The sequence below is a fragment of the Trichomycterus rosablanca genome, chromosome 7 (genome assembly GCF_030014385.1).
Source record: "Trichomycterus rosablanca isolate fTriRos1 chromosome 7, fTriRos1.hap1, whole genome shotgun sequence".
NCBI classification, from domain to species: domain Eukaryota; kingdom Metazoa; phylum Chordata; class Actinopteri; order Siluriformes; family Trichomycteridae; genus Trichomycterus; species Trichomycterus rosablanca.
In genome coordinates this window covers 6,199,620-6,225,180 of record NC_085994.1, presented here as the reverse complement: position 1 = coordinate 6,225,180, position 25,561 = coordinate 6,199,620, and the positions used below count along the sequence as shown (strand labels likewise).

General features: G+C 37.9%; 1 protein-coding gene across 1 annotated transcript in view; it reads left to right on the top strand.

Moving 5' to 3' along the window:
* Nucleotides 1–968: 968 nt before the first annotated feature.
* The window catches only part of prdm6 (PR domain containing 6), a 42,486-nt gene continuing 17,893 nt past the window's right edge, over nt 969–25,561 (top strand). The window contains exons 1-3 of the mRNA XM_062998311.1: nt 969–1,584; nt 4,734–5,041; nt 23,014–23,141. Coding sequence (XP_062854381.1) covers nt 1,089–1,584; nt 4,734–5,041; nt 23,014–23,141 — 932 coding nt within the window. The 5' untranslated portion in view covers nt 969–1,088. The remainder of the gene's footprint in view (nt 1,585–4,733; nt 5,042–23,013; nt 23,142–25,561) is intronic.

Genomic DNA, 25,561 nt, shown 5'->3' with positions numbered 1-25,561 from the left:
TAGAAAAAACCCTCTAAAAGATCAAGATTAAAGTGTTCAGTACAGCCTGACTGAGTTTATCATCTAGTTTTGGATAAAACTAACAGCATGTAGATTCTTAGAAAACAGTTCCTAAAGTTTCTTAAATGATTCAAAGTTTCAGAACATTTTTAAGAACTTGACTAACCCTCTTAAATATTTAGGTTAAAGTGTTTGATAAAGTCAAGCTGAAGTTTTATAATAAAGGAAGCATTAAATGGTTATTGTGGCTCTAACTGTAGTAAGAACTTTAAGAATCCATTAAAAGTTGAGGGTGAAGGTGTTCAATATTCTGGTTGACCTTTGTTTTTTAATTTTATATTACACTTATAGCATGTATGTTCTTAAAAAGGGTTTAACAGTGGTATTGATAAAGGTAGGTGAACGTTTTTAAGAAACTTTACATGATTAGAGGTTTCTGGTGTCTTTGGTTATAGTTCTGGCAAGTGAAATGTATGCAGTATATTGTGTGTTATCATATTTATGTTATATTAATTAGACTGTTTTCAATATCTAGCAGCGGGGATTTTTCTAAGGGTTGCCCAGTGGTTGGGTGTTAAACGTCCCATATCTTGGATACCTAAGAACCGTATATGCGATAAATGGTACAACTGTAAGTTTCTGTAAGTTGACCTTGATTGCCAAACTGTTCAGTTGTTTTAATAAAATAAATGGATTTTTACTGGGTTCTTTGGTTGGATAAGATCACGTTGTACGCACTTTACGCAGCTGACAGTGAACACGATGAGACAGGTTGCATAAGTATTTATCTGTTTTATCAAACTTAAATCGAATTAATATATTAATCTATGACAAATATAAACGTATTAGAAGTCAGTGACTTTGTTTACTTGGGGTCTCTGGAGCACTGTGGCCACGCTGTTGCTGCTCCACTGGGTCCATTACTTTTAAATGGCTTTTAAAACTTCATCTAGTATTTTAATTTTACAAAGAGGAGCACACAGAGTAATCCTCCAGTGTGCTGTCCTAAACCTTTCTTCTAAAAGTGTAATTGCCGCAAAAAATCGTGCAAAAATCCACCACTTCTCATTTTTTGTCCGCAGTCCCAGATGGAGATGCTGAAGCCCGGGGATCAAAGCGGCTCTGCTTTTCTCAAAGTTGACCCGACCTACCTCCAGCACTGGCAGCAGCTTTTTCCGCAGACTCAGCTCAAGAGCTGCGCAATCCCTCAAATCCCGCCCGATCGAGGTCCTGTAGCCGCGGAAAGTCTCCGCCAGAGACCGGCTTTAATCTCCTCTACCTCCGCGTCTGTCGCGTTAACCCCGGCGTCCTCCAGCTCCTGCGCTCCAGCGGTATCAGCTCTGTCTGGGTTAACTCAGCTCTCAGCACCACAGCTAGCACTATTCTCTCACACACTGTGTACTGATATACCCCCCACCGAAACACCGACCCCAGTCCAGAACAAGGAACTTTCCCTACAGCCCAGCTTTATTGAAAAAGCGTCCCAATTAAAGCTGACCTCAGAGGAACTGGACTATTATCTGTACGGCCAGCAGAGGATGGAGATTATCCCGTTAAACAACCACGCCAACGAGCTCAATAACCGTACGTATTATTAAAGATCATTAAATCGTGCTGGGATTAAATTATAAAGCTGTTGATTGTTTCATACACTGCACATATTAATTCCCACCCCTAACAAACTGCTGAAATATGGAAAATCCATACAGTTTATTTTAGACTGTAAACCATTCTTTTAATTTTACACTTTCAATAGGACTAAAGTTTTTGTCTAAGTTTAAAATGCTTTTAGAATTACAATAATTGCAATCTAATAAATGTAAAACAGAAAAAAATGTCTAAATAAAATGTTGGCTGTGTAAATACAGATTAGACTTCACTTTGGTGTATAAAGAGATTATTTTTATATCTAAAAGCAACATATTTTCCAAACCTTACAAACTACACTGCACGTGATTAAAGTGATTAAAAAAAAATTCAGTATTAAACTAAAATAGAAATAATAGGTACACTGAAAAAAACAAATACAGCAAAATTTTTGCAATAAAATCAAGACAAAATTGGGATGAATTCAATTACATTTTAGATTATTTGCGTCTCAGGCGCATCATTACGCAGATGAATTTATAGGCTGTAACTGTAAGTTGCTTTGAAACTGTTGAGTTCATAAAATATTGTAACTATTATTTTATCACCGATATTTTCAGCAGTTTTAATTAGTATTTAAAAAATACTTTTACATTGCAGATTGGGATTTTTGTTCAAGTACAAAAAGCGATGCAAATTGTTGACCAATAATTCCCAATATTACCAGCAAATTGCACCAGTTCACTGATGCGCAAAATCTGTTATAAGATCACTTTGATAAGTTTATAATAGCAAGTAGATTGGATTAAAACTCGAGCAGGCTCGTCGGTTTATTGAGCCTCCAGGTGCTGTCGGATGATTTATTGATGGCTTTTATTTTGCACATCATTAAACCAAAACAAGTTCTTTAAATCGATGTTCAAAATGTGTAAATCTAACATGCATCTAGAATTACATCTACAATTACATAAAATGTTATTAAAAATAATAGTAATAAAACATTCATTTATTAGATGATTTTAATTTGTATAAGCTATAACTACTAACCAAGGTTATTTGATTTATTGCATTATTTAAGTAGGTGCATTTAACAGAAAATAAAAATACAAATCCTTATAGTTTTAACTCAATGTTAAGCCGATTAAACTATTAATCAATCAATAAAATAAAATAGAAAATGTATGCATACGCAAATGTCTTTATTAATATCCGTTCTTCGATTAAATTCAGTTAATTTTAAACTTTAAATTAATGAATTAATTAATATTTCAGCGCAGAAACGGATTATTTCTTCATTAATAAATTACATTTACCTAATTAAATATTTCATCTATTTAGAGCTAAACGAATATTTGCAGATTCTGTTTGCGTACATATAGATAATAACGCCAACTGGCAGTACATTCATTTATACACATTAAACATTAAACGCTGATGATAATTATCTGAATGTGTTTAATCGGGAGAATTTGGGAAATACCCATTTTAAAGCCTGCTGCGAAAGGGGGGCGACTGTTTATTTAAGGTGATAAAACGGCCCATCAGCAGTAATCTCCATCGATACGTGCCACGGGGAGATGAGGCATGGAGGAGAGGGACAAGCCACAATTAATTGCTGTATAGTTTTGTAGAAGAGAGTGGAGTGAGTGTGGATCAGAGATCGATCTGTCCCATCGGCCGCTATTCATCATTGCGGCGCGCAGTATGAGGCTCTCCGGGGGCCAGCACCACCACCCCTAGCAGCACCACCACCCCTAGCAGCATCACCCCCAGCACCACCATCACCAGCACCATCACCACCATCACTACCACCACTACTAACACCAGCACCATCATCAGCACCATCACTACCACCACAACCATCACTACCAGCAGCACTAATCCCAGCACCATCACTACCACCAGCACTACCACCACCACCATCACCACTACTAACACCATCACTACCACCAGCACTAATATCAGCACCACTACATTATCTGCATGTGCTGTTGTCTCAGATCTATCTTATTTTACTCACCACCGTTTATAAACAGCAACATTATACACACATGTATTTAACCCTGCGCAAAATGTAATATAACAGTAGCTATTGATTTAATTGCAGTTAATGAGATTATTCATTATAATGTACTGTATAAAATGTAATTTGCATATCCAATATACCAAACGGGTACATTATAAAACACAGCTTTTTAATTTTACACTTTAAACTAAAGTAAGAATGGCTTATGTTAAAGGAGAAAGTCTAACATTTAAATGCAAGCATATTAAAGTTTTCAGGTAATATAAAAAATTCTAATAAATTGCATTAAATGACAGCTGAACATAATTATTAATAAAAACGTATAAGCGGTCGAGTATCAATTAAATGACTTTATAATTTAGGGTCAATTAGGTTAAACCAAATAGATTTTATTTATACAGACAGTGGTAATGGAGCAGTTTTGTCAATCTTCTATATTAGGAAGCCAACACTGGAGAAAAAAAAACCATGGTGCAGTTTTATCAATGGAAATTTTGTTAACAATAGTAACAGTTTTAATTAACACTACTCCTACTACTAATATCAGTAAGAAGAAAAATAACTGTCCTCGTCTCTGGTGTCTGTGTGGGTTTTCTTCTGGTGCTCTGGTTTTCTCAGATCTTCCCAAACTTTGCCAGTAGGTGGATTGTCTTATAAAATAAATAAATATAAATAACTGTGTTTGATGCACTGCAATGTTTCTCAAATAGGATACAATAATAATAATAATAATAATAACAACAACAATAATAATAATAACAATAATAATAATAATAATAATAATAACAACAATAATAATAATAACAATAATAATAATAGTATTAATAATAATAACAATAATATTAATATTAATAATAATAATAATAATAATAATAATAAACTTATATTTTATGTTTCAGTATACATTATATATTGCTTGGTCAATATACACAATAATAAAAAAACAGCAGAAGTGTAATGTCTTCATGTCACACACACACACACACACACACACACACACACACACACACACACACACACACACACACTGACTGGTAGCATCTCCATCACAGTTGAATTATATGAGTCCCATCTGGGCACTGGGGTTAATAATCGTCCTTCTCACTGCCCTGTCCTGCAGGCTGTGACATGTGTGCAGATAACCGAAACGGCGAGTGCCCCATGCATGGGCCCTTGCACTCACTGCGTCGCCTGGTAGGAACAAGCAGCACCTCCTCTACTGTGCCACCTCCAGAGGTGCCTGAGTGGCTGCGGGACCTACCTCGAGAAGTCTGCCTCTGCACCAGCACCGTTCCTGGGCTGGGATATGGCATTTGTGCTGCCCAGAGAATCCCACAGGGGACATGGATCGGACCCTTTCAGGGTGTCCCTCTGCTGCTGGATAAGCTGCACATTGGAGCCGTGCGCAACACAAGACACCTTTGGGAGGTTAGTGGAGTTTCTTTTATAGCTTAAAGGTTTTTTTCATAACAAAGTACAACAAATGCTTAGTTGTTTTGTCACTTAGTTTTTAGTTGACAAAATGTTCCATTTTACTATTACTAGTCTTCATAATTATCAGAAACTATCTAATAAACTAGTATTATTTACTAGTTTTGCGGAAATTGTCTGGATACAGCTGGGGAATATAACCTTTTTTTTCAGAGTAGCCCATGTTACAAAGTAAATAGTATAGCCAACAACAAAGTAAATGACCATTGGACTCTCAAAACTATTGAAATCATTTTTGATAGTACTAGGAATTTACCCATTGATTGGTATGATTAACCAACTCGCCATGTGTTTAAAATGTGTCAGTTAGTATTAAACTAATTTTATTTACATTTTACGCATTTAGCAGATGCTTTTATCCAAAGCGACTTACAGTACTGCGGCAGTATATATTGTTTAAGCAATTTAAGGTTAAGGACTTTGCTTAAGGGCCCAACAGTGGCAGTGGTGGAGCTTGAACCAGCGACCTTTTGATTAGTTGTCCAGTACCTTAACCACTAGGCTACAACTGCCCTATTCTGATCATTTATTCTGATCATTTCATTTTCCAAAGAAAGAAAAATCACCTTTAAAAAGCTCAGGTCGGTTATCATAGCTTTGTGTGTGCTAGATCTTGTCAAGGTTCCACTTCTGTGGTGCTGGAAATCAGCTCGGTCTTGAATATCAGCTGTTAGCATGCATCAGTGGAAGACCCAAACCACCGTATCAGTTCATTTCTCTGGGGATATGGTCGGTCTGTGCTTTGCTTTGATCTTAGTTCCAGTTCAGAAATTAGGTTGTTCGCTCCCCGTGTCTGCGTGGGTTTCCTCCGGTAGCTCCGGTTTCCTTCCATAGTCCAAAGACGTGCAAGTGAGGTGAATTGGAGATACAAAATTGTCCAAGACTGTGTTCGATATAACCTTGTGAACTGATGAATCCTGTGTAACAAGTAACTACCGTTTCTGTCATGAATGTAACCAATAAGTGTAAAACATGACGTTAAAATCCTAATAAATAAATAAACGGAAATTAGGCAGGACAGTCAAATTACAAATATAAAGAACAACAAATCTTGAGCCTGTGTTGCATCCCTAGGTGCAACTGCCAGATTTAGCATGTTACACCGCCAGTGACCCTCTGTCTGCACCAGAAATGCCCCTCTTAGGCGTCTCTACAAAAAATTTTTTGGTTCCCAATATCTTATCTAACCAATTATAACTGACCTAACTCAGATAAATGTAACATTCATTATGCAACAGTCCTTATAATAACTTTTCCGGGTGGCATGTTGGTGTAGCTGGTAGAGTGGCTGCCGTCCATTGTCCAGGGTTCAATCTTTACTTTAGGTGATCTCTGTAAAGAGTTTTGCATGTTCTCTCTGTGTCAATTTTGGTTTTCTTCAGGCAGTTTCTGCTAACCTATTAAAAACATGTAAGGTCAATTTGCTGTGATCAATTGCTCCTAGTTCTACGTGACTTAGTAAATGAAAAAGTGTCATCCTGCAGTGGATTGATACCCTGTCCAAGGACCCACAACTTCCCTAACCAGCATACATCAATTTGTTAATAATGAATAAATATCTAAATATAAATATAATAAAATAAAGACATATAAAAGTGCAGCATCTAGTCATAAAACATGTAGATTACACTTTGCAACTTGCTGATTTGAGTGATCCTGTACAGTCCTAAATATTAGTTAAAAGTGAGCATGAGCAATTGGGCTTTTGAGGCAGTTCCCCGGTAATTTTTGCCAGTTCCCCTGATGCAGTTCTTCTCGCTGCTTGTACCACCCTCATGCAAATAGAGAACAGTACTGAAAACAGACAGCCTTGTTATGAACTCTGCAAATACTCCAACACTAGTACAGAAGCCTTGACCAGACAGCAGAAATTGAGACTGTACAGTGCCAAGGAAACCTGTTCAACCTACCCCTTCCACGGGCACAGCGAATTGTGCCTGTTTGAGCACTCGGCCAGGCCTGTGATTCAAACTGGAAAATCCTTCTTGTTAGTTGTTAATATATGCCTAAATCCCCATAGGCTACATACATACAGCAGTTTTAAGTTGCAAACAGCGCAAAATGTGTCCACTGTAGAATGGTGAGACGATGGATGATAAACCCAGTAAATACACAGAGAAATAAAGGTCACAGCTCTCAGAGATGTCTAACCAATGAAAGAGGCAACAGAAAGAGAGAGAGAGAGTTTGGAAGCTTGAAATGCCATTCACTTAAGAATTCAGAACTGTGCTACATCTGAGATATAAACCTTCTTACTCAGACACATTTACAAGCGATCCCTTTTTAGATTCTCTAATTATAGCTTAAGACGAATACAGTGTTTTTCCTGCATGTTATGGGGCCACTTTATGAGAGCAGATCTTTAAGGTCATAAATCAGTGCAAACTAAAAACTCAAGACTGACATGAGAAGCCTATTTTTGAGATACTGATGTAGAATGGAAAGTTTGTTATTGGTGCGCGGCAGTTTGCTTCATCCAAATACAGGCTGCTGTTGAAGAGGTCCACACAGACAGAACGGAACACTATTACTTGTTATATACGTTCTGTGCGATGCCGTTTTAAACACTTGCTTGGCCGGGGAAGGGCTGTTAAAATTCCTGCAGCTAAAACAGAACTGAGGTAGGCAAGAAAAAGAAATGAACCCATTATTCTATGTTAAACTATTTAGTGTGGGCATTAAAAGATTTGTTATTAAGGTTAAAAAGGGTAAAATAGTTCTTGGTTTAGAGATCATTAAAAGTCTGATGGCTGTGTTTTCTGCTGTCTATCTAAAATACTAGACTGTAATTAAATGCTGAACTGTTTCTTTAAGACTCCTTAGTTTTAAATTAAGTAGGAGTCTTGAAAAAGTACAGAGAAATGGTGTCTCAGTAGATCACTGAGTAATTAGATCACTTCACTTCATTACCGTTTACTGAGAGCATGTGCTGGACTGTTTAAAAAGAAATCCACTGGTTTGTTGTAAAAGAGCTATAAAAGTAAGCTTGTTATTTAAAACTTGTACTATAAGTATAAACCAGTATAAACCAGTAATTTTACACTATTTACATGTGATTCAATACTGTTATTTTTTCCATGTAGCATGGTGGAGGATGTTATGAATGCAGGTAAAATCAATATCTCTGTTAGGTATGATGATGTAATTATTAACTGCTAATCAGCTAATACTAATGGTAATCCTTATTTTACATCACAAAAATATATTGTATCTTGATGTTCAAAAAACACACATATATACACTGATCAGCCATAACATTAAAACCACCTCCTTGTTTCTACACTCACTGTCCATTTTATCAGCTCCACTTACCATATAGAAGCACTTTGTAGTTCTACAATTACTGACTGTAGTCCATCTGTTTCTCTGCATACTTTTTTAGCCTGCTTTCACCCTGTTCTTCAGTGGTCAGGACCCCCACAGGACCACCACAGAGCAGGTATTATTTAGGTGGTGGATCATTCTCAGCACTGCAGTGACACTGACATGGTGGTGGTGTGTTAGTGTGTGTTGTGCTGGTATGAGTGGATCAGACACAGCAGCGCTGCTGGAGTTTTTAAATACCATGTCCACTCACTGTCCACTCTAGTAGACACTCCTACCTAGTTGGTCCACTTTGTAGATGTAAAGTCAGAGATGATCGCTCATCTATTGCTGCCCACGAGGCGCTGTTGGCTGGATATTTTTGGTTGGTGGACTATTCTCAGTCCAGCAGTGACAGTGATGTGTTTAAAAACTCCAGCAGTGCTACTGTGTCTGATCCACTCATACCAGCACAACACACACTAACACACCACCACCATGTCAGTGTCACTGCAGTGCTGAAAATGATCCAACACCTAAATAATACCTGCTCTGTGGTGGTCCTGTGGGGGTCCTGACCATTAAGGAACAGGGTGAAAGGCGGCTAACAAAGCATGCAGAGAAACAGGTGGACTACAGTCAGTAATTGTAGAACTACAAAGTTCTCCTATATGATAAGTGGAGCTGATAAAATGGACAGTGAGTGTAGAAACAAGGAGGTGGTTTAATGTTATGCCTAATCAATGTATATTTCTGCAGTTGAATTTCATTAGGCTCCATTTCTTGAGACGTTTTTTCTTCCATGTATGTTGTAGTTTTATGCTATTTGCAGCCCATAACTCTAGCAGACTAAAAGATGACAGAGGTCGTTTATAGACCGATGTGTGAAATGTCTTCCCCAAAGTTTTTTGTTTGACCAAATAAAATGCTTGCTGCTTTTAGAACACATTGTTGATACTGTACAAATCAGCCGTGTTTATTCTCTATAAATTCCACCCCTGAAATTGAGCCCAGTGTCCCATATAAATATTTTCCTGTAGACTTCCACTACGCAGGGGATTTTATTCCCTGTATACACATGGTTTGTATTTGCAGTAGTTTGCAACGATAAAGACTATTGATGTGTGGAGGAGTTAAAGTAAATTTTCATTTAATGAAGAACTGAATCTGTTGAATTATTAGTTAAAACCATCATACATATTGTATGTCTGAAACAATCACTTATTTAATTGTGTTTTGTTTGTTTACTAGTAGTTTTTAAATTTAAGTTCTATTTCTGAGGATGATTTTATATATGTAAGTTAATAAACATAAGTTAATAAATGCACTACACAGCCAAATACATTTAAATGGCAAGTTATGTGTGGTTAATCAGTCTATAATATGCAAAAACAATATATCATTATTAAAATACTTATTCATGTAAGACCATTCAAATGCCATAGATATGTCTATAGACGTAGAGTTTAACTACACATAAATATTGGATATTTGGACTCAGTTTAGCTTGTTCAGGCCGGGTGCTGATAGGATCAATATTTTCCTCTAGTGGTCAGAGGTTCACTAGCGATGCCCTTATATTAACTATCATTGTGTGAACATACGGACCACAATGATATCACCACTGGCAGGCACTGGTGGGTGTTCAGCAGTAATAATAAAGTGCCTAGGCCACAGGCCAGGATAATTATTTTTATTTTCTGTGTGCCAGAAAGGAGGTTACTTGTTTAACATCGGTTCACTGACATTGAAAGCGCCATAATTTGTCACATAAGTTATTTTATGCTCCATTTCCCTTGAGAAAGCATCTTGATTGGGGGGTAAAATTTGATTTGAATGTATCTGGACCTGAAAGGTAAATACTTTTTTAAAGGCATGTTTCCCACATTAGATTCAACAGTGGTGCTAAAAGCAGTTTAAAAAGTAGTAAAACATGTTGGAATGTATACTCAGCAGTGTTTTCCTGCTCATATTAAGTTCTCTCTTGAATTCCTAGGACAAAGAGAGAAATGAGAATATGCATAACCACCACTGTTTGTTTGGATTTCAATATTTTTTATGAGTTGATTTAGGATTGTTTTCATTTACTATATTTGTCTATGATACAAAATAAAGACTTTTCCAACCACAAGAATTAGTAAGAATAATAAGATCTAAAATTAATAACCATGACACTAATAACAACAGGTTTTCGACTAGTTATATATTCTATTGGCACTTGTGTGGTGCAGCGGTAAAGTACAATAGCCCACTCTTGCTGAGATCTGGAGATCCAGGGTTCACATCCCAGTGGTGCTTTCAGCCGGTTGGACGTCTGCATGGACATGATTGGCTAATGGGGGCTGTATGCGACCGAAACAGCCTAGCCACTGAGAGGCGCACTTGTCAGTGTGCCCTCAGCACCAGTCCATGCCCAAAAAGAAGGGTTACATCAGGAAGGGCATCAAGATCAAGTCTGCTGTGGTAATTCCTTTAACATGGGAGCAGCTTTATTTAAATTCTGGCACACAGTGTATAAAGCAATGTGTTTATAAACAGTGAAACTTGATTGTTTATAATATTTGTTCCTTGCTGAGATAGAGAGAAAAAGTGTGTATGCAGACATCTGACTATGAGCTTCAAATCCTAAAGATGGTTGATAGGGTTGAGGTTAGTGCTCCATGCAGGCCACACCAAACTCATCAAACCATGTCTACTTTAGCACAGGGGAACAGTCAGGCTGGATCAGGAACAGTCCTTCCCCAAAATGTATATTTCAATGTAAGATAAAAATGCTGCTTGGTAAAAATATAAGAATTATGGGTTTGTTTAATTTGTAAACAAACAAACAAATGGTATCGGCTAGCTGAACAATACATTGTAATTTCTGTCCTGTAAATCACTTTAAATTGCTGCTGTATAAAGGTGCTATATAAAAATTATGCTATATAAAAAAGATGCAGTAAAGGGCATTACACTAATCTTATACCTGCATAGCAGCTGATGGGAAAAAGAGACCACAGTGCATTTAAGCACTGGTCTAATGGGACAAGCTGAAAGGTAAACATTTTACATACAGATAACAGTGCAACACTATCGCAAGCTCACTGCACCCCCTTTCAGCCTTACCATTTACATGCCCCCGTCTTACCCCATGGCTGCCAAGTGTTTCCTCAGATAAGGTATGCCAGTTCCATTACCCAAAGTGTTCCATACTCCTGACTCATACTGACTTTTTCAGCATTCCCTGTGCCACTGGGACCAAGGTTCTCTCAGCCCGGAGTGTAATAGCCGGAGGGCCCTGATTTACTCGCCATAATAAGGACAGCAGGTCAAGCAACTGTCAGCCAGGTCTGGTTCAGTCGCAGTGTCTTTCCATCTATCGCTTTCCCTCTCCACAGCTCTGCTATCGACGAGCAGCTGTTCAAGGACGATTTACAGCATTTGGCCAGTGACAGGGTCCAATCAGTGTGCCGTAAATGTCGGTCCGAAGACATTGAGCAGTAAGTAAGGCAGTGACAGGAACCCCCAGTCCCAATCAATGGCTAGACAGGATGGACACAGAGATCTTTAATAACCCAGCTTTTACTATGAGGAGTAATAGTAAGCCAGATGATCTTCAGAGTAGATAGAGATGATTCACTAATTGGTCATGTCATAGGACTGCTAAATTTTATATGGACAGGAAATGCTTGAACCTTGTCTGTTTTAACCCATAGTCTTATTAAAAGAGTGGTCAGTTATATTAGGTCTGTGCCACAGATCTGTGCTACTTTTCAGGTGATCATCAGAAACCCATATATATATACTGTATATATACACACCAATCAGCCATAACATTATGACCACCTTCTTGTTTCTACACTCACTGTCCATTTTATCAGCTCCACTTATCATATAGAAGCACTTTGAAGTTCTACAATTATTGACTGTAGTCCATCTATTTCTCTGCAAACCTTTTTAGCCTGCTTTCACCCTGTTCTTCAATGGTCAGGACCCCCACAGGACCACCACAGAGTAGGTATTACTTAGGTGGTGGATGATTCTCAGCACTGCAGTGACACTGACATGGTGGTAGTGTGTTAGTGTGTGTTGTGCTGGTATGAGTGGATCAGACACAGCAGCACTGCTGGAGTTTTTACATACCATGTCCACTCACTGTCCACTCTATTAGACACTCCTACCTAGTTGGTCCACCTTGCCACCTTGTAGATGTAAAGTCAGAGACGATCGTTCATCTGTTGCTGCTGTTCATCTTCGAAACCTTCATCAGTGGTCACAGGACGCTGCCCACAAGGCGCTGTTGGCTGGATATTTTTGGTTGGTGGACTATTCTCAGTCCAGCAGTGACAGTGAGGTGTTTAAAAACTCCAGCAGCGCTGCTGTGTCTGATCCACTCATACCAGCACAACACACACTAACACACCACCACTATGTCAGTGTCACTGCAGTGCTGAGAATGATCCAACACCCAAATAATACCTACTCTGTGGTGGTCCTGTGGGGGTCCTGACCATTGAAGAACAGGGTGAAAGCAGGTTAAAAGGTTGATGGACTACAGTAATTGTAGAACTAATGCACATAAAATGGACAGTGAGTGTAGAATCAAGGAGGTGGTCATAATGTTATGCCTAATTGGTGTGTGTATCATCTGGCTATATATATATATATATATATATAATTTTCCACTTTGATATATGACTTTGTTAGACATTGAGTGCAGTTTCCCAGTTGGACAAATAGTACTTAGCAGTTTATAACACTCCTTACACACTGCCTGAGCAGCTTATAAGAATGTGAGTACAGAGGAAAGCACTGCAAGATAACATCAATAGGATATACTCAGTCTTTTCACTTGGATGTTTTTGATTTAGCTAAAATCACTTAGCTTCCTTAAAATAACTAATTCTCTTTAAATCATTCAATATTTTTTATTCAGGAGCAGTTTCTTTTAAAATTGTGTTTAATGTAAATAAACCTTTTACATTTTAAAGTTTCTAGGTTACCTAAACTCTGCTTTAAGTACATCAGCTTTAAGCCTATGATGGTTACAGAGGTTTCATGCAAGGTTTGGCTATTTAATTGAATTTTATACCATTTTAAAAAGACAAAATAGATTTTTTTGGCTGGCTTATACAGAGTATAAAGCAGCTCATTTTGTTTTTGTTCTCTTTTGTCCTGTCTGTTTGCTCATTTCCTCTGGAGGACATTTTCCTCTGTTCTGTTTCTTATTCCTCCCCTGCAGCATTTTCAATATGAGATTTTGATTCAGATTCAGGTTGACATGCCTTTTGTCTTGTAAACTGCCTGCCATAATTCATGTGGTTAAAATCGAGACTACTTTTCTCTTAGACTTACAGAACATCAGTACCTGTTAAGCACCATTCAAATCCTGTACAAGGGGATTTATAAATGAGGTAAATGGCCTGATTATTGCAATCATTTACAAAATTGATTGCTTCCTGAGTTATAGACACATTGCACCAAAGCTATTGACAACTTTTGCTTCTGCAATCAACCAACCCTCCGCCATAAAGTAATATGTCATTATACTGGAGGTTGTTTAGCATGTAGAGACATTCCAAGGTCAGATATCATCAGAAATGAATACATCTCTTATTGACAGCATGACAGGTGACCAATGAACAGTTAATGAGCCATTTTAGTCCTATTTTGTCATAAAATGTATCTTAAAATATTCTGTATTTGGGTGCTAATACAAGAATTGAAAATACTGCATGGTTGACTATTATTAAATACTAATTTATATTATATTATATTAAATACTAATATTAATCTGACAAGCACTCAAATGAATTTTTATTTAATTTGGGTGCTCATCAAGTATATACCCACAACACAGTTTGCAAGATTTATTGTATGATACTATTTATTAATCAATATTGACTTGATTTGAACAATTTGCAATAGCCACTATAATGTGTAAAAGTGGACATGAAACACTTGATGTAGCATAAACATACAAGATGGAATTCCACTTTAAAAATCCTTACATGATTAACAGTCAGTGCAACTAGAATAAAAATAATAAGCTATTTAAATAACATTTTTCACACAAGTGTGGCAGGATCTTGTCCTAGCATATTATGTGACATAGTGAGGCGGGTGGCCTTGGAAAACCTACATTAGTTTACATTAGCTAACATTAACTATAAGCTTTCATTAGCATACTTAATGGAAAATAAGAAAAGTCAAACCAAAAATCAATGTAAGAGGGGTCACTTTTGCATTGCTCCTGGATGCAGCAATTAATTTTATAGTGTGAAAAAACAGAAGAGAAAAAAGGTTGTCTTCTTTCACACGTTGCCTCTTAAACAGTAAGCACTTTGTCGTCATTGGCTAGCTGCACTAAACTAGAAAATCTTTCAATTATGCTATATTGTCATAACCTAAAGCTTTCCAGTCTTATACTTCGAATATGTGTGGTTCAAACTAGATATTTCACAGACATTATATTGTTTTTAGCCCTGGTGTGTGACCCCAACGTCTTATGCTCCCACTACAGATAGAACATGAGCATACTAGCTTTCAAACTTATGAACTGCTTTCATCAGCAACTGCGGTCAAGGTTCTGTTCTGCCACAAGAAATGTGTCAAACCATTTCTTTATGGACCTCACTTTGTGCACAGGGGCACAGTCATTATGGAATAGAAAAGGACCTTCCCTAAACTGCCCCAAAGTTGAGAAATTGGTTATGTTTTATAGAATATAGAATGCCTTTATTTGTCATATATACATGTACAGATGTACAGTATAACAAATTCTTTCTTCGCATATTCCAGTTTGTTTGGAAGCTGGGGTCAGAGCGCAGGGTCAGCCATTGTACGGTGCCCCTGGAGCAAAGAGGGTTAAGGGTCTTGCTCAAGGGCCCAACAGTGGCTGCATGGCAGAGCTGGGATTCAAACTCAACCTTTCAGTTGATAGCCCAAAGCTCTACGCACTAGACTACCACTGTCCCACTGTCTGTATATAATACATATGTTATCTTTAGCAACTCTGGATCTTTTACCTAATGACATTGCGGTCATGTCATTGAGCCTGTGTGTTATCCAGTTTCCCACCTGACTGACCAGTCTGACTTTTTTTGTTCAAGTGCAGTTTTTGCTATTTCCAAGTCACTCAAATGCAGAATTATATATTCATTTACAGCACACTTAACATATGGTTATACATGATATGACCAAAAGTATGTGGGCAGCTTGCCATGAGCATATGGTACGTTCTATTTTGGAGTGTTTGTGTAGGACTGTGAGGTCAGGCACTAATCTTGGACAAGAAGTTTGAGGTCAGGGTTCTGTTCTGCTACAAGAAATGTGTCAAACGTCGTTATGGATTTTACTTTGTGCACAGGGGCACAGTCATTCTGGAATAAAAGACCTTCCCCAAACTTCCCCAAAGTTAAAATGTACATTATAGTTTATATTATACATTGGATCTCTTACCATTTCACATTGCAGTCATTTTTTTTTACAGAAAAAGAACATTCAAAGATTTCTGTATGCAAACCTGTCTATAGCTGTACATCTATGAGTGGCAAAAATGTTTGATGTTGAAAATAATAATAAAAAAATCTGATGTTACTTTTATCTAATTGTCACTAATTTGTGCTCTTTAATTTATTGTAGCTGCTAAAGCTCTTGGGTTGTAATTAGAGTATGGACCAGCTGGAGCTTTATCAGTTGCAGAGGCAGGACCATGATGACATAAATTGCTTTTATAGGGCATTTACAGTAATTCTTACTCAGGCCTTCAACAACATGCCTCCCTCAGTGCATTAGGGCACGATGGCGCCTATCAATCAAAGTGGGTTTTCCTCCTCGGTTTGCTGTATTAGACTTCTACAGCTCAACATACAAGCACACTGATTTCTGTTTTAAAATCAGTACACACAGTGAAACTATACAATACAGTAGGTTTATATGAAACCATGTGCCATGTTCTATTTAAAACATCAAGAGCTCACAGTAGTTTGGTGAGATGGATTTGAGAGGTACACACATCCAGAATGCAGTAGTGGACTTGTGGTGAAAATCCAGGCACTGTTTTTTTCCTTTCTGATGAAACCCAGATGAACGTATAACATTTGACTGTGAAATACAATTCCTCACACAAATAATCTTTTAATGCCATGAAGTAAGAGCGTAATGTAAACAATCCAATCCACAAACATTTTTGTTGAGTGAAACAATGTGTCTGAATGAGCTTCGTCGTCCAGCTGAAAAGAGGGAAGAGAAAGAGAGCCAGAAAATCAGGAGGACCTTCCATGCATAAGAAAATTGGAAACAAGAGGAAATTGAAAACACAGATTATAAACAAAGTATTGAAATGATATTCTTTTTCCATGTGTGTTTATTGTAGTGTAAAGTACACATTTACTGTGTTGATAGTACACCCCGAATAACAGTGGTAGATTTTCATATACCACATTTCAAATACCATCATTCCATTAAATATATTTATCACATATTACACAAAAGGCCAAATCTTTAAGTAGTCAAACGTCAATATATGCCACATTGGCAAAGAACTAACAGTTTGTAGTAGCTCACAAGACTCCAGTTTTCATTTTCTAAAATGATAGATATAGAATGTTATTGGCTCAAAGTTGAAACATGATTCCAAAAATCCTTTTTTAGAAGGTACTTAGTAAGTCTCAGTATTAAATAGAAATTGTGACTTTTACACTATTATGTTAAATTGAAACCAAACTCTCTCTGTCTGTCTGTCTGTCTGTCTGTCTGTCTGTCTGTCTGTCTGTCTATCTGTCTATCTATCTATCTATCTATCTATCTATCTATCTATCTATCTACCTATCTATCTATCTATCTATCTATCTATCTATCTATCTATCTATCTATCTATCTATCTATCTATCTATCTATCTATCTATCTATCTATCATAACATTCAAACCACCTCCTTGTTTCTACACTCACTGTCCATTTTATCAGCTCTACTTACCATATAGAAGCACTTTGTAGTTCTACAGTTATTGACTATAGACCATCTGTTTCTCTACATACTTTTTTTCAACCTGCTTTCACCACATTCTTCAATGGTTGTACCATGTCCACTGTCCACTATATTAGACACACATCAGTGGTCACAGGATGCTGCTCACGGGGTGCTGTTGGCTGGATATATTTTTGGTTGGTGGACTATTCTCAGTCCGACAGTGACAGTGAGGTGTTTAAAAGCTCCATCAGTGCAGCTGTGTCTGATCCACTCATACCAGCACAACACACACTAACACACCACCACCATGTCAGTGTCACTGCAGTGCTGAGAATGATCCACCACCCAAATAATACCTGCTCTGTGGTGGTCCTGTGGGGATCCTGACCATTGAAGAACAGCATGAAAGGGGGCTAAAAAAGTATGTAGAGAAACAGATGGACTACAGTCAGTAATTGTAGAACTACAAAGTGCTTCTATATGGTAAGTGGAGCTGATAAAATGGACAGTGAGTGTAGAAACAAAGAGGTGGTTTTAATGTTATGGCTGATCAGTGTATGTATATACAGTATATGGAATAAGTTTTAAATTTATTACAGAGAGTCAAAACCAGAAAGGTAGTATTTGCTTAGGCATTAAAACATATGTTAGAGTAAAGAATTGAAAATAAATATTTATAAAATGAAAACAACCCTGTTGTTTTACTGTTATATGATGTATGTGCTGTTTTTGTGATTCTGGGGTAGCTCTAGCACCATTCGCAGCCTCCACTTGACTAAAAAATAAATGCATTGTCAGCTGTTTTCATATAGACCAGTTTAAGTGTGTGCAGGTCTGTGAACTTGCAGAGATATTAGAAAGTGTAGAATCCACTGGGATCCTCTGAAGACAGTAAATACTTGTGAAAGTTGGATTTAGTTTGAAGCTACAGCTATGTAATTTTTTTTCATACACATTGTGTGTTAATCTACCTATAGATCTACCTCAGACTCAGATTCAGACTCAGACTCAGCTTTATTGTCATTCAAAACCATGTACATGATTAGAACGAAATGCAGTTACTCAGGTCTCGGTGTGTGTAAACATAATAAAATATAAAATATAAATAGCAAGAGAAACTATGTTTAGTAAAAATAAAACTTAAGACTTAAAAACTAGAAGAAATAACTAAGATAGGAATTTTAAATATTTACATTTACATTCAAGTATTGCACAGGAACTACAGCAGCTTTATGCAGATCTAAAGTGCACGATTCAGTATAGCAGCAGATAAAAGGCAGCACCAGGTCACAGGTGTTTAAGGTAACTGGTGAATAGACAGTACATGAGGGGTGGAGCAATTTAGCTACCTACCTACCTACCTATAACACCAGTCATCAATTTTAGTTAATACCTAAATATACTAATTGTTGGCCTAGAAAACTCTATTCTCTAACTGCATTTCTATATAGAATTTATGTTAGATTTTCTCCTTGCAATACAGTGTTTCGAATGGCATTTCTTGATGCAGCGATGGACTGTGTATAGTTACAACAGATTTCCGAAAAACTTTTGATTCCACATGGCTATATTTATCTCAGTAATAAATCTCATGTAATCCTGTTTGAGGGCTCAAAGGTCAAGCACATTTAACAGTGGTTTATGCCCTTGCCTACACGGACTGCAATTTCTTCACTAACTGAGATTCCCTAAAGCTATTCACATTATTTTATATAGTGGATGGTAAAATACCTAAATTATTTGCAGTTGCATTAAGAAATGTTCTTTTTGAACTGATTGACAGCTATCTCCCACAACAATATGTTTTGTCAATTAAATAATAATCATCTTTTTTCAGAGATTATGTATATGCATTTTTTATGTGTTTAAGGAAACTGCTGGGGGCTTGTTTTTTGGGGGGTCTGTAAAGCTGCTTTGTGAGAAAATCTATTGTTAAACACACTATTTAAACAAAACTGCACTAAATTAAAATGAAATAAATACACACGTCCAGACAGAGCTAAACAATTCATTAATAAATTGTCTCTCTTCAGTAAAGCAGCTGGAAGGTTGGGCTCAGGGCTTGTGTAACAAACTGCTTTGCTGTGAGCAGTGCCCAAGCATTCTATCATGCTGTCAGAGGCGGTGGAGGTTCACTAAAAAGACATGAGGATAAAAAAGGGGAATGAGTGCAGACAAACTGGTTGTCAGGGATTCAGTGGGGTCAGAAGGGTCTCCAAATCTCATTCATCCAGCCCTGCTTCAGTGACAAGACAGAGATTTCTTACTCCTGCTCCAGGAGCTAGATGGATAGTGCTAGATATAGATGTTGAAACCTGGTTGGAGACCCATATATAGATGTTGGGAATTTCTGAATGAATTTAGCCTGCACTATTTGAAATGGCCTTTCCGTGATTGAAAATAAAGTGTCTTTAATGTGCCCTGTTTATGTTGACATTTATGTAACCCTTGACAATGTTTAGCACTTCTTAATATTGTGCATTGTGTGAAATGTGATATCAATAATGATATATAGTATATACGTATATATATATATATATATATATATACACACACACACACACACACACACACCAATGAGGCATAACATTATGACCACCTTCCTAATATTGTGTTGGTCCCCCTTTTGCTGCCAAAACAGCCCTGCAACTGCAATGCACTGTGTATCCTGACACCTTTCTATCAACACCAGCATTCACTTCTTCAGCAATTTAAGCTACAGTAGCTCGTCTGTTGAATCGGACCAAATGGGCCAGCCTTTGCTCCCCATGTGCATAAATGAGCCTTGGCCACCCGTGACCCTGTCGCCGGTTTACCACTGTTCCTTCCTTGGACCACTTTTGATAGGTACCGACCACTGCAGACTGGGAACCCCCCACAACAGCTGCAGTTTTGGAGATGATCTGTCCCAGTCGTCTAGCCATCACAATTTGGCCCTTATCAAACTTGCTTAAATTCTTACGCTTGTCCATTTTTCCTGCTTCTAACATCAACTTTGAGGATAAAATGTTCACTTGCTGCCTAATATATCCCCCCCCCACTAACAGGTGGCGTGATAAAGGGATAATCAGTGTTATTCACTTCACCTGTCAGTGGTCATAATGTGATGCCTTGTCAGTATATATCTATATATATCTATATATATCTATATCTATATCTATCTATATATCTATATATATCTATATATATATATATATATATATATATATATATACTGTATATACAGTGTATCACAAAAGTGAGTACACCCCTCACATTTCTGCAGATATTTAAGTATATCTTTTCATGGGACAACACTGACAAAATGACACTTTGACACAATGAAAAGTAGTCTGTGTGCAGCTTATATAACAGTGTACATTTATTCTTCCCTCAAAATAACTCAATATACAGCCATTAATGTCTAAACCACCGGCAACAAAAGTGAGTACACCCCTAAGAGACTACACCCCTAAATGTCCAAATTGAGCACTGCTTGTCATTTTCCCTCCAAAATGTCATGTGACTTGTTAGTGTTACTAGGTCTCAGGTGTGCATAGGGAGCAGGTGTGTTCAATTTAGTAGTACAGCTCTCACACTCTCTCATACTGGTCACTGAAAGTTCCAACATGGCACCTCATGGCAAAGAACTTTCTGAGGATCTTAAAAGACGAATTGTTGCGCTACATGAAGATGGCCAAGGCTACAAGAAGATTGCCAACACCCTGAAACTGAGCTGCAGCACAGTGGCCAAGATCATCCAGCGTTTTAAAAGAGCAGGGTCCATTCAGAACAGACCTCGCGTTGGTCGTCCAAAGAAGCTGAGTGCACGTGCTCAGCGTCACATCCAACTGCTGTCTTTGAAAGATAGGCGCAGGAGTGCTGTCAGCATTGCTGCAGAGATTGAAAAGGTGGGGGGTCAGCCTGTCAGTGCTCAGACCATACGCCGCACACTACATCAAATTGGTCTGCATGGCTGTCACCCCAGAAGGAAGCCTCTTCTGAAGTCTCTACACAAGAAAGCCCGCAAACAGTTTGCTGAAGACATGTCAACAAAGGACATGGATTACTGGAACCATGTCCTATGGTCTGATGAGACCAAGATTAATTTGTTTGGTTCAGATGGTCTCAAGCATGTGTGGCGGCAATCAGGTGAGGAGTACAAAGATAAGTGTGTCATGCCTACAGTCAAGCATGGTGGTGGGAATGCCATGGTCTGGGGCTGCATGAGTGCAGCAGGTGTTGGGGAGTTACATTTCATTGAGGGACACATGAACTCCAATATGTACTGTGAAATACTGAAGCAGAGCATGATCCCCTCCCTCCGGAAACTGGGTCGCAGGGCAGTGTTCCAGCATGATAATGACCCCAAACACACCTCTAAGACGACCACTGCTTTATTGAAGAGGCTGAGGGTAAAGGTGATGGACTGGCCAAGCATGTCTCCAGACCTAAACCCAATAGAACATCTTTGGGGCATCCTCAAGCGGAAGGTGGAGGAGCGCAAAGTCTCGAATATCCGCCAGCTCCGTGATGTCGTCATGGAGGAGTGGAAAAGCATTCCAGTGGCAACCTGTGAAGCTCTGGTAAACTCCATGCCCAGGAGAGTTAAGGCAGTTCTGGGAAATAATGGTGGCCACACAAAATATTGACACTTCAGGAACTTTCACTAAGGGGTGTACTCACTTTTGTTGCCGGTGGTTTAGACATTAATGGCTGTATATTGAGTTATTTTGAGGGAAGAATAAATTTACACTGTTATATAAGCTGCACACAGACTACTTTTCATTGTGTCAAAGTGTCATTTTGTCAGTGTTGTCCCATGAAAAGATATACTTAAATATCTGCAGAAATGTGAGGGGTGTACTCACTTTTGTGATACACTGTATATATATATAGATAGATAGATAGATAGATAGATAGATAGATAGATAGATAGATAGATAGATAGATAGATAGATAGATAGATAGATAGATAGATAGATAGATAGATAGAAATATTATGTACCTGTAAATAATAGATGTAGCCGAAATAAATGGTTGAATCCACTGGTTAAAATAAATACACAGTAGACAATTCTGACCTTTACCAGTTAACAAAAAAAATAATGCATTTATAGGTCTAGACAAACATTTTTTTGCATCTTAAGAAATTAAGATGCTGAAAAATTCAATCAGTGAATAAATTAATAAAATTCGCAGGCCTCCACAGCTCTGCAGAGACCGCTAAAGCTTATTATCAAATATTTGTAGTGCACCCCAACTCCCAGTGCAGAGCTCCTGGGAACATGGGAGAACAAATTATCTGCATATTTATAGTAGTTTGTATTATTACAGTCTAGTCTTATCACATATACCTGCATTTATTTTTACACTTTTCTTATTATTTGGTAACACTAGTGTGTGTTCAAATAATCCCCTTAACCCTGTACTGCTCAGTACCACCGCACTGCAGAGATTGACTGCAGAGAATACCCCATCTTGAGTATCCAGTTTGTTTGCTAATTTTGCTTTGAGATTGGCCTTTTCCAAATTCCCAAATGGAAATTTATGATTTTATGTCAACATCACTAAAAAATCTTTGAAGAAGCTAGAATTCTATTTTCACTTTGTTTTTTATACATCAAAGGTTGTAAACAAAATCGCCAACATAAAGTCTTTTTGTCTTTTAGATCTATGACCAGGAGGGCACGTTACAGCACTTTATTGATGGCAACGACCCAAGCAAGTCTAGCTGGATGAGGTACATCCGCTGTGCCAGACACTGTGGGGAACAGAACATGACAGTGGTTCAGTACAGGTAAAAAAAAATACTCACTACAGCTGACATTTAAATATATTTATACGACAAAAGTTCTTATTAAATTTAAAGAGATTTACAGGTAAGGTAATATACATATAGAGGTTAAGCTCTTGACCCCTTATTTGCCAAAATACCAGGTTATTATTTGAAACTCTAGTGTCTAGTGTTTCTGTCAGTGCAGAATAAGGGATACTGCAACAGACATGAGCACCCTGGTCCTATCATGCTGGTCTTATTTATACTGCCTTTCTAATAAAGTTTGCAATAAAACTAAGTATTTTCAATGTCCTAACAAGCCCTAAATGTAGCTCTTGTTTATCTTGTTAAACTCCTTAAGCAGTCAAATCAATTTCAAGCATGTTAATCCCTTGGATCATGTGCAGCTTATCATGTAGCATGTGTTTTACTATTTATTAAATTCTAAAATAGTTTTATAATCAGTCCAATGATCCAGATTAAAAAGTACCTGTTTATTCTGGTCTATTCATAACTGTTGTAATGAAGTGTATCATTTATGACTTGGAATTTCATGAATTTTAATCAATGCAACACCGATCAGCCATAACATTAAAACCACCTCCTTGTTTCTACACTCACTGTCCATTTTATCAGCTCCACTTACCATATAGAAGCACTTTGTAGTTCTACAATTACTGACTGTAGTCCATTTGTTTCTCTGCATGCTTTGTGGAATCATGCTGTTCTTTAATGGTCAGGACCCCCACAGGACCACCACAGAGTAGGTATTATTTAGGTGGTGGATCATTCTAAGCATTGCAGTGACACTGACATGGTGGTGGTGTGTTAGTGTGTGTTGTGCTGGTATGAGTGGATAAGACACAGCAATGCTGATGAAGTTTTTAAACACCTCACTGTCACTGCTGGACTGAGAATAGTCCACCAACCAAAAATATGGGCAGCCACTGCGACCACTGATAAAGCAGCAATAGATGAGCGATCGTCTCTGACTTTACATCTACAAGGTGGACCAACTAGGTAGGAGTGTGTAATAGAGTGGACAGTGAGTGGACACGGTATTTAAAAACTAGCTGCATTGCTGAGAATGATCCACCACCTAAATAATACCTGCTCTGTGGTGGTCCTGTGGGGGTCCTGACCATTGAGGAACAGGGTGACAGCAGGTTAAAAAGGTATGTAGAGAAATAGATGGACTACAGTCAGTAATTGTAGAACTACAAAGTGCTTTTATATGGTAAGTGGAGCTGACAAAATAGACAGTGAGTGTAGAAACAAGGAGGTGGTTTTAATGTTATGGCTGATCAGTGTATAATCCTAGTAAACAACACACACGTTTTCCTAGTCACTCAGGTACTTTGTGTTTCTGATTGTGGTTTGAGGTTTGGGTTTGGTGACTGTATTGTGTCAGTAGGAAATCTGGACTCATGAGCTATACAAACAGCTAAAGGATTAAGCTGTACACAGTGTCACTTTCTGTTTTCAAGGGTCTCAAGTGTGTACTTAAGCAGTACTTTGCCTGGTGTCGATTCACAGATAAGCCCGGCAATCTGTAAGAGCTTTAAGTAGGTGCACTGTAGAGGGTGATACTCCTTTCTTTCATATACAGTACTATTGTTTATACACGAACTATACATTAAGAGCAAGCTGTGTGGACTTTTTCAGCCGATGCAGTGCAGTGGAATGTCCTCTCCGTCAGCTGGATTTAGTTCAGTGTGTTATGATTTGCAATATCTAAATGGAATTCTCTTCAAAGCGGCTCATGATTTATCAGGTCTGAGCTGGCTGTTTTGTTTTGCCTTGACAATAATGTCCACTGGCATGTACTTTACTTCGCTTGCACCGGGGACACCCCACCGTTGTCTTTATGACTCATCCAACCACAATACTAAATACATGTCAGCGCTGGAAATGTTATCCAAGACCGAGGAGAAAAAATGGCCTTTGATGTCGCCGGCCGGTGCAGAGTTCTGTGCACGTTTTAAAAGTGACAGCAGCCTTGTAAGAGATGGTGTTCATTTACACTTGTTCAACCTCCTTAAAAAGTGCGCAGGACCACCCATCGCTCCAAAAACAGCCCTCTTTCAGCAGCCAACTGAGTCATTTAGTCCGAGTACATTTATTTGCATGCACCAGTGTTTATGTTAAGTGAAGCCACACTGAGAGATGAACTGTTACAAGGATATAAAGTACATGGTATAGTGTGTTTTTATTTCTTTCTTTTTTGTTGTTTTTTTTTCTCGTGGGTCATGATATTTTTTGATTTATAGTCTAGGCCCATGTCTTATTTTGGTGTCTTAGTGAAAGAAATTAATAAAATTCACAGGCCTCCACAGCTCTGCAGAGACCGCTGAAGCTTATTATCATTTATCATTTATTTTTACCCTTTCCGCATTAAACACACAAAAAATTTAAAGTTAAACCACAAAAACACAATGCCA